The sequence below is a fragment of the Dreissena polymorpha genome, chromosome 9, assembly GCF_020536995.1.
Source record: "Dreissena polymorpha isolate Duluth1 chromosome 9, UMN_Dpol_1.0, whole genome shotgun sequence".
NCBI lineage: Eukaryota > Metazoa > Mollusca > Bivalvia > Myida > Dreissenidae > Dreissena > Dreissena polymorpha.
This window is the reverse complement of record NC_068363.1, coordinates 53,418,092-53,428,644: the sequence shown is the minus strand read 5'-3', so window position 1 is coordinate 53,428,644 and position 10,553 is coordinate 53,418,092. Positions and strand designations below refer to the sequence as shown.

At 40.0% G+C, this 10,553-nt stretch overlaps 1 protein-coding gene across 1 annotated transcript; it reads left to right on the top strand.

The window, feature by feature from the left end:
* Window positions 1-1,370: 1,370 nt before the first annotated feature.
* Window positions 1,371-3,187, top strand: LOC127844921 (uncharacterized). The gene is made up of 2 exons (XM_052375472.1): window positions 1,371-1,490; window positions 1,664-3,187. Exon 2 carries the CDS (start codon window positions 1,747-1,749, stop codon window positions 2,989-2,991), a length of 1,245 nt encoding a protein of 414 aa, XP_052231432.1. The 5' UTR covers window positions 1,371-1,490; window positions 1,664-1,746; the 3' UTR covers window positions 2,992-3,187.
* The last annotated feature ends 7,366 nt before the right edge of the window (window positions 3,188-10,553 follow it).

Sequence of the window (10,553 nt, the reverse complement as noted above, 5' to 3'; positions counted from 1 at the left end):
ATTTATGGTTATTTGACACATACTGTTACCACGTGGACATCTAGCTCACGTGCAGATCGCCCTCGTGAGCGCGGTTATTGGGCAGACATCGCCATGATTGGGAGCAATGACAGATATTCGACACTTGTGTCGGTCAAGGCATTAATAAAACAAAAGCGTATTCCCTTCACAACTACGCTCCCGATATGTAAAAACAACAACATACTTGTTTGGTAAGTCGTTGGTATGACCGACTGACTGATACCGTGAATTACTATTCCATTGTCATCAAACATTCATAAAAGCATGAATACAAACGAAAGCTTTGTCACCGTTACAGCATCATACAACGTAGTATACTACAACGCAAGGCATACTGTATGCCGGCACGAGTCCCTCCTTGTAGGCAACTATAAAGGCAACCGCGCCTATCAACGAAGACTGCTACATCGCCAGGCATACTGTATGGCAGCCATGCCTTTCGTCTCTTCCGGAGACCGAATCCCACAGTGGCATAAATAATATGATACTGGTATACTATATGGGTTAAGATCAGACATATTCCCCAAATGGATGCGCAACTCCAGGCATTTTTCACATGAATCGGAGAATTTTCATTTTCGATATGAGCCGCTTTCTGAGAAAACTTGGCTTAATGCATGTGCGTAAAGTGTCGTCCCAGATTAGCCTGTGCAATCCGCACAGGCTAATCAGGGACGACACTTTCCGCTTTTATGGTATTTTTAGTTTCAAGGAAGTCCCTTCTTACCGAAAATCAAATTAAGGCGGAAAGTATCGTCCCTGATTAGCCTGTGCGGACTGCACAGGCTAATCTTGGACGATGCTTTACGCAGATTCATTATGCCCAGTTTTCTCAGAACACGACTCATATGCTTTTACAGTGGTCCAGAGAAAAGGTCGCGACATTTGTTTTTGATTGGGACAATTTTAAATAATGCAACGTTTAACTGTTCGTGTGTTGTTATATGTTTCGAGCGTTCGAAAATAAAATAAATATATATACTATTTATAATTGTATTACGTGCAGAGTTAAACAAAGATATTTTTCGTATATAGCTGAGGATAATTCACAAATAATTATTGTATTTTTATATTGTTGTACATTTTAATAACATGTTATTATCGTTCTTCGTTCGACTATAAATACTTTCAAGAGCTCTATTACGTGCACATCACGAGGTACTAATGTAAACCCATTAACCGAGATTATTAAACGCGGAAAATATTGAGCGTTTAACCCAAGTAGCCGAATAATACGTTGTGTATGTATAAATAGATAAACCCGACCGACTTATATTTTTAGCTGCGCTGTTAACCAAATCATATGATGCAATTTCTTTCATATTTACAATATGCGCCACCTATGTATGTGTTCACGTAGTATTGGAAAACCTAGAAATCGTACGATGGTATTACATGTATATGTCCGCGTGTCGACAGTTTGTCATCGGCCACGCTGGAAAAGGCTACACGCCACTATTGATTTACAAGTGACAAATATTTGATAACATCAGTTTATTCGAACGTTTCGATGCGTTGCTATTAATATAATAGAACATTATAGACTCGGATGTTATGGCGCGATTCCTAATTACAGGATAGTATAGCATCATTTCTCTAATTATCATTTTATAGATATAATTATCATCATTGTTAATTTCAGATCTTGATCATTGTCGATGGAAATAAAGATCCTGAAGCAAATAGTTGATACTTATTTATGATCAAGACTGTGAAGACGACACCATGCCTGCAGTAAAGTGTCCGTTCCCTGACTGTGCCTACACAACAGCCGATCTAGATCCGGCCATCGTTGCGGCACTCATAACTGCCCACAGCGCCGTACACACATTGGCACCTGCCAAAACAGCCAGAGTAGAGAAAGTCAAGCGTCCTACAGTTACCGCCGCTGGATCCAGCGAGGACTGGGCCTACTTTCTCTCACGCTGGAATGATTATGTTGCTGCCACCAAACTGGATGGTCGAGACAAAGTGATCCAGTTGTTGGAATGTTGTGATGAACCTCTTCGGAGAGACCTAACGAGAACAACAGGTGGCAATCTAACTGACAAATCGGTGGACAATGTATTGGCAGCAATTCGTAAGCTAGCAGTGCGTGAAGAAAACACAATGGTGGCAAGAGTGACACTCCAAAACATGAGACAAGATCGCGATGAATCTGTCCGCAACTTTGGTGCACGTCTGAGAGGACAGGCTGACATTTGCAAATTTGTGATTGACTGCAACAATTGTGCCGCCAAAGTTAATTACACTGAAGCAATCATGCGTGATGTTCTCACAAGAGGTGTTGCAGACCCTGACATTCAGCTTGACCTACTTGGTGATAAAAACCAGAACATGTCGCTAGAGGAAGTGTTCCAATTCGTGGAAGCCAAGGAAGCAGGAAAAAGGTCAGCTTCGAGACTTTTAGACTCCCATGCTGTTGGAGCAGCCACCAGTTACATGAAGCAGCAACAGTCCAGCAGAGACACCCAAGAAGCTTGCTCCTACTGTGGCAAACGTGGCCACGGAAAGAAAAGAACTGCACAGGAACGCAAGACTCAGTGCCCAGCTTATGGCCACAGGTGTGCACAATGCAGACGTGAACACCACTTTGAGAGTGTGTGCCGTAGTGTGGACAATCCAAGGCGCCCTTCACACACTCAGCCCAAAAACCTTGACAAGGAAAGTGCTCTGTTTGACGCATTATGTACTGTAGATTCCTCTCAAATACACCATCAGGATGTGAACATTGTGAACAATAATAAACACAGCATCCCGCTTGATCATCATGTCTATGACAACCTGTCTGACACTTGGATTCGCAGAAGCTCTAAGCCTCAACCATTCGTAAGAGTGTCAACGCCTTGTTATTATTTATGCGAAAGTACAAAGACATTACGTGTACATGCCGTATCGAATGCCGCTTTGTTAAACAGTACAATGGTATTGATAAGTGTTGATAAGAGATATAAACATTCCTGTACTTAAAACCTCTTGAAATAACAGGCACATACATGTATGAGCTTATATTATCGCTGCAATTATAGCAATTATATTATCTTATTGTAGACCTACACGTTTAATAACATGCGCAAATGTCGTCAATATATAAAATAATATATATATTTATTTATTTAGTCATACACGTTGTTATACACTACGATTTATAAAATAACTGTAGTTATTTTTTTCTGTTTATGATTTTTTTTCAAGATTTCTGTTATAATAGGCAAGCCATAATATTTTCAATACGGCATTGATGCGGGAACAGTCTGCTTATATTCCAAGCAAGCGTATTTATAAAAAGGCTAGTCTGGGTAAAGAATTAACATGTAAATGTGTTTGTTAAAGCGGTACACAATGACAGGCTGACGTGGAGTTGCTATAGTTGATAAAACGTGACATAACATATTACATGATAGCATAGTTTTAAAACTTCCCGCGTGGCGTTTATCAAGGTCGGTTGAGTGGGTCTTGTTTCAAGAGTCTCGACTTCATGTAAATTCCCGTTACTGCACTGTCGGACCGTATTTGGTACAAAAACGAATATGTACAAGTTTGTACCATATTCGGCCGAATATGGTACAACTGTCTAATTGTACCATATACGTATCTGCAGTTTTGGGGTAAAATGCCTGACCGAATATGGTACAAACTTGTACCATATTCGGATGAAAAATGTACCACATTCGTTCCGAATATGATACACACTCATCATCGTAATCATCATCATCATCATCATCGTTATCTCATCATCATCATCATCATCATCATCATCATCGTTATCTCATCATCATCATCATCATCATCATCATCACATCAATTATCAACACCCCAATGATCATCATCGTTGTTATCTTTACCAACACCACCATCATCATCACCATCAAAACCAACATCATCATATCCATTATCATGATCGTAATGGTGATCACAAAAGTTTTTTTTGTGATGATAATGACATCGATGTTTTCGGTCGATAATGAGGATGTTGTGATGATGATGACGACGATGAGAATATCATCATCATCATCGGCCAATAAACATCGCCATCATCATCATCACAAATATTTTGTTATCATCATCATCATTATCATCATCGTCGGCCGATAAACATCGCCGTCATCATCATCTAAAAACTTATCATCATCATTATAACCATCATCATCGTCCGATAAACATCGCTGTCATCATCATCCCAAAACGTTTGTTATCATCATCATCATCATCATTATCATCATCATCATCATCATCACCACAATCATCAAACCCCAATCATCATAACCACTATCATCATCATCACCACCACCATCATCATCACAATTTTTTTACCATCATCATCATCACAAATGTTTTGTCATCATCATCATCACATATTCATTTTACATTTTGTATTTTATAATTTGTTTCATTCAAGAGATTCAACAAACTTGTACTTTTTTCATTTATTGGTATACTGACAGGATTTTTCAAAGTAATATTGAAGAACATAGAACAGCATTTAAATTTTAATCCAACTGTAGCATTTTGACAAGACATAATATACATATATACATTCATTTTAGTAGCAGCCAAAATATCCCAAATGTGCTTCGTAAAAAGTTACCAGTAAATGAGCAAATGACAACAAATTTCCGGTAGAAGAACATAATCATCAATCACAAAAATAACATAACAGGTTTCCAAACACCGATATACATGTATATTTCACCTGTAATGTCTGTACATGACATCTATGATATCATACCAACCGATTCCACTAACACGCAAACGCAGCCATGCGTTTGCCCATTTTGGCCCCTTGATGATTTCTTTTATTGCCGAAATAAGACCGCTGTTTCTGCCCGCTCTTGTTAATAGGAAACGAACGCTAACAGGATTTCTGTTACTAGTATCTAGTCCAATATCCGGCCGAATGTAAATTCTAGGTGTTTGCAAACTCATTGACCTTATTAAATCTCTAAAGGGTTTGCCGACCTTCGCCAACACAAACTGGATTGACGGGTTTGATTGTATGCAGAACTTAAAAATTTCAACTTGAATGTGAAGTGGTAACATCAGAAATGGAAAAGTCGTTCGCTTCTGTGCCCTCCTATTGTTTATCATATCTTGAAGCTCTTTCAGGGCTGAACACACAGAGACGTCACCGTTGTCGCCAGAGTCACCGTTGTCGCCGGAGTCACCGTTGTCGCCAGACGCAGCGTTGTCGCCGGAGTCACCGTTGTCGCCGGAGTCACCGTTGTCGCTGGAGTCACCGTTGTCGCCGGAGTCACCGTTGTCGCAAGAGTCACCGTTGTCGCCAGACGCAGCGTTGTCGCCAGATGCAGTGTTGTCGCCAGACGCAGCGTTGTCGCCGGAGTCACCGTTGTCGCCAGACGCAGCGTTGTCGCCGGAGTCACCGTTGTCGCCGGAGTCACCGTTGTCGCTGGAGTCACCGTTGTCGCCGGAGTCACCGTTGTCGCAAGAGTCACCGTTGTCGCCAGACGCAGCGTTGTCGCCAGATGCAGTGTTGTCGCCAGACGCAGCGGTGTCGCCGGAGTCACCGTTGTCGCCGGAGTCACCGTTGTCGCTGGAGTCACCGTTGTCGCCGGAGTCACCGTTGTCGCAAGAGTCACCGTTGTCGCCAGACGCAGCGTTGTCGCCAGATGCAGTGTTGTCGCCAGACGCAGCGGTGTCGCCGGAGTCACCGTTGTCGCCAGAGTCACCGTTGTCGCCAGAGTCACCGTTGTCGCCAGACGCAGCGTTGTCGCCTGACGCAGCGTTGTCGCCAGACGCAGCGCTGTCGCCAGAGTCACCGTTGTCATACGACTGTTCTAAGCGTGATATTATGTCCTTGTACACGCGTTGATTGATACGGATACTAACGTAATGCATGCCAAATCCTTCTGGGAAATACCCCAATGCAATTGTTCCAACATCACCATCGAACTTTCCATCTGCTGACACAATTGATGAGTGTTCTAGTCCTCGGGTAGAAACTACCAGGCACTGCAAATTATATTCTCTCATAGGTGCAATGAGCGTGAGGTTGTCGCCGTATGTCCCATTTTTAGACATATTCTTAACGTATTCATCAAATGTTTCATCATAGACAAAAGTTTCATAGAAATATCTGTTTTCTACAATGTGATGGACTGCTTCCTTACGTAAAGCATCTACGTCTTTGTATATACCAATTTTACCAAGTTGATGCGATATAGCAGCAAATTGACAATTTCCATCCGGATTTGGGTCCATGGCAATATTCACCCCATCCAACAACTGCAGATTTTCATGGTGTGTTAAAACATGATAGTACTTAGTTCTGTGATTTTGTTTCTCTGAGCGGTTCTGTTTTAATGAATGTTTTTTAATTTTTCGTTGTTTCTCTAACGCAACAGTTAGGCTAGTCATGTTTTCGACCCCAACCGATTTGCTTACGAATCCAAGTTCGGGTTTGTTCGGTACTTGAAATGACACGATATAAACACCATTTCGTTTTACTTTTTCTACCTTGCCTTCGATAACATATCTTTTGGTTGGCACCCTGGATTTTCGAAAGGGATAGCGAATTAATACTGTCTCTCCTACTTTGTACTTGCTTGGGGAAGTTGCGTTTTTCAACAGCGACCTGTAAGCCTTTTTATTTGCTCGCCGTATGGTTTTCTTTATTTCACGAGAACTATGACGTTCTTTGGTAAAAACATGACTTCTTCCGTAGTAGGCTTCAAAGGGCGTGAGACCCCCAAGAACTCGTTTGAAACTTGTGTTTATGGCATAGGCTAAATCTTGAAGCCCTTCGACCCAGTTAAATCCACGTTTACTTTTTGTTGCAAATAGAATCTTGGCCTTTATAACACTGTTTGACCTTTCACACTTGCCCTGTGATTGAGGATGATACGGCCTACTATTGATCATTTTGATGTTGTACTTGTTCAACAAAAGTTTCATACTAGGGCCTTTAAATTCCAGTCCGTTGTCACATTGGATGATGTCAGGGGCAAGGTTAACCATCAACACGTCCTCTAATGCCTTTGCAACTTCACGCGAACTCTTCGTTTTCAGGGGTTTTGGCATAACGTACCTAGAATAAACGTCCACGACTTGTAGAATATAACTGTATGTGGACCCCTTGTAGCTAACACTTTGATTTTTCATGTTAATTATGTCAATCTGCCATCTTTTGCCTGGTTCCTCTTCTGTAATTGTCTTTGGCTTTGGCTTGTTTGTAAATCTCGGATACTTCTCATGGTAATACTTGCTATTGTACAGTATTTCAAGGATAGCTTGTTCCGAGAACCCCGTGTAATTTACTTTCAGTTTGTTGTAAATAACCCTTGCTCCACATCCTTTGTTTTCCATGAACATCTTCTCAACAAATCTAGGAAGATCTTCTTTCACAAGGACTTGCTTTCCGCCACACAATAAAGAACCCCGGTCACCAAGCTCGAAGTCCTTACGTTTTCTAATCATGGCCAAACAATTATTCTCTTCAGGTGTCCGTTTCTTCACAGGGACATCGAACGATCCGTTTAAACATCTGACAATAATGTCGTACTTCGACCTGGGCAAGCACCCTAATTGCTTCCTTTTTCGCCTAATTGCTTCCTTCATCTGAAATAATATAATAAGTTATTATACATTTATACTTCATTAGTTAATAGAGCTTGTATTGAACACCGCGTGTCGAAAACGAATGTCTCACGACATGAGCTGAGCTAAAATCACTCGTCTGATAGCTCCGCTAAAATTTACAATCCGAACTTCCGGGCAATATGCGCAATGAAAGTAGCAAGTACTTCATGTAAAGTTTCATTGAAATCCAACCGAATTCAAATTCAGGGGAAAAATAGCGGGCAAACTTATGGCGGTCAATGGACAAACGGTCTGTAGAAACCAATGCTACGTGGATGGAAGGGATATAAAGAAGGGGCCCTGGGGGCCTAGGTCGCTCACCAGAAGTCACGACTAGGCAGGGTTCGAAGGTCAAAGACCTATAAACTCCATAAAATTTAAAATGTTCAAATCTACAGATTACAGGAGCTCGATCTGATTTTGGTGGAAAATACACTTTCGAAAAAATGACTGTAGCTTAAATATTTTAGCAGTTTAGGAGTTACGCACCCGGAAGGAATGCCACGGACAATTGGATAGACGGACGGACAACTGCAAATGCACTCTGAGGGGGGGGGGGCATAAAACATAAAAATCAATGCATGTTAAAACATCAATGCATATTAAGACAACTGAAAATTAAAATTATGTACAGTACTTACTGTCAAGAATTCTTTTGAAGTTTGAAGAAAGTTTGGATTTCAATTCTTTCTAGTCGAAAATCACAACTTTTCTTGCCGACCGCCAAGTCAAATATGGTTACTGACTTCTGAGTAAGACTCGTGTGCAAAATTCCCGCCTTTTTAAAGCGGCACGTAATCAAAGAAAAAATCGGAAACTTCAAAGCTTTGTCGGCTTCTCAGCAATATGACGTCGGAACGACAAATCAACTTTACAAAGTAATGTTTAGGAATACAGTCACACCTGTCTAAAGCAGCCAGTCAAACATCCTTATTTTTGGAGAGATATATTCATTTAAAAGAGCTCAAAATCTCTTAAATCGGATTTTGGTGAAAATACACTTTCGAAAAAAAAAGTTTTAAAAATTTGAGGTTTGCTATTAATGATCTCCACGAAAGTATCTGGCCCGCCCGGGAATCGAACCCAGGCCGCCTGCGTGCCAATCTGACGCGCAACCGACTGAGCTAGCCGGCGAAACAGTTACACAACCAGCAAAATCCATGTAAAGTGTGGTTAGGTTAGCTGTTTCTGTTACTGCTAGTTACGACGACGACGACGACGACGACGATGATGATGATGATGATGATGATGATGATGATGATGATGATACTTTTGTCACTTCCAATATTAGGTTAATACAATGTATTTGAGTTTGAAAAAAAGTTTACACATCGGCAGACTATTTTATTTATTAAGAAATACATAATTTATGTACCATATACGTAGGCCATTTTCATTTTTATGAGTTTTTTTGGTATGTACCAAATACGTTTTGGCGAGCATAGAAAAACTTATTCCAACCGAATATGGTACAATGTTTGTACCATATTCGGTCGAAAATTGTACCATCTTCGGTCCGAGTATGGTACATTTGTACCATATTCGGCCGAATATGGTACAAATGTACCATATTCGTTTTTGTACCAAATACGGTCCGACACTGCACAATGCAACGCAACCTTATTCGGGAACCCAGTCGGGCAAACCCGGACAAACCAGTTGTTTCGGTCAAACTGATACTAACATGAATAAAGTGACGTCAATTCCCCCAAAGTTGGCTAAATTTTATGGACCAAAGTCAGCTTATAGGTGGTTGGGCTGTACATAGATTGGCCTTGGTTAATTAGCCTTGGTCATTGACCTTATTTCATAAGTAATGTTTATGTTGATAATTTTCAAGGATCTGTGAATCTCTCGATTTTAATGGTCCAGTAAAACAAGACTGATTCAAGGAATTATACTTCTGTATTATAAAAAGAAGTGATAAATAATCTTTATACAATTGCATCACTACTAAGTAATTCGGGAAGTAATTTTAAAGGACTGGGCACGCCTAGTATCCTGTTCATTCAAATTGATACGCATACACTTGGCATACTATACTTATATAGGATGATTTTTTGTACGCCTACGTTTATTTTTATGAGCTATACTTGTCATTGTGTCAACACTATTCGGTATAGTATATTCGAAAAATCTTATAAACCGGACATATTCCCTGGCCTATTTTGAAATAAAAAGTTTAGCACTTTAAATCCAGAAAATATTGTATGTTCCTTTATGAAATCATTTTTTAGTTAATTAATCAAGAAAATTTGACTTTTTTTAGGAGCAGGAACGGTTTGTTTCTACAATGATATAAGTTTGAATAACATCCCCGTGTGTTTATTAAGAAAATTCTTACCGGTTAACATGTTCTATTAAATTTAGAAAGGAAAATCATTTTTATGTTTACAAATGGAGTATAAATGTATCAATCCAGTAATGACATTAACATATCTTAATCCATTTATGCCTAGCGTCTAGAAAAAAGGCCTTGGTAAACAGCGTAAATCCAGATGAGACGCCGCATGATGCGGCGTCTCATCAGGGTCTGCGCTGTTTGCTTAAAGGAATTTATGTAAGAAATATTCTAAATATAGAAATAAATATACTAGACATCCCTTATTTTGGAAATAAATTGATCCAATTTAGAAGGATGGGAGAGTCCACTAGGCATAAATGGGTTAATAGCTTTTTTGAGGTATCGCACGATCAATATTCGGACGGACAGACGGAAGAACTATGGGTGACCCTATGAACTTCTGGTTTTTCAGGTAAGGGGTTTAAAAAAATAAATATTATCTAACAACATATACGTATAAATGAATGTTTAAATTTACACAATAACACTTCCTGTTTTAGTGCTTCGCTTCCTGTATGTTTTCTGTATGAATACATTATTTTGTAGTTAAACTGTGGTCGTATTTAATTGGCTAATTGGTTAAATTTCCACC

Coding starts and splice junctions, on each gene's coding strand:
- LOC127844921 (XM_052375472.1), top strand. CDS start 1,747: ATGCCTGCAGTAAAGTGTCCGTTCCCTGACTGTGCCTACACAACAGCC.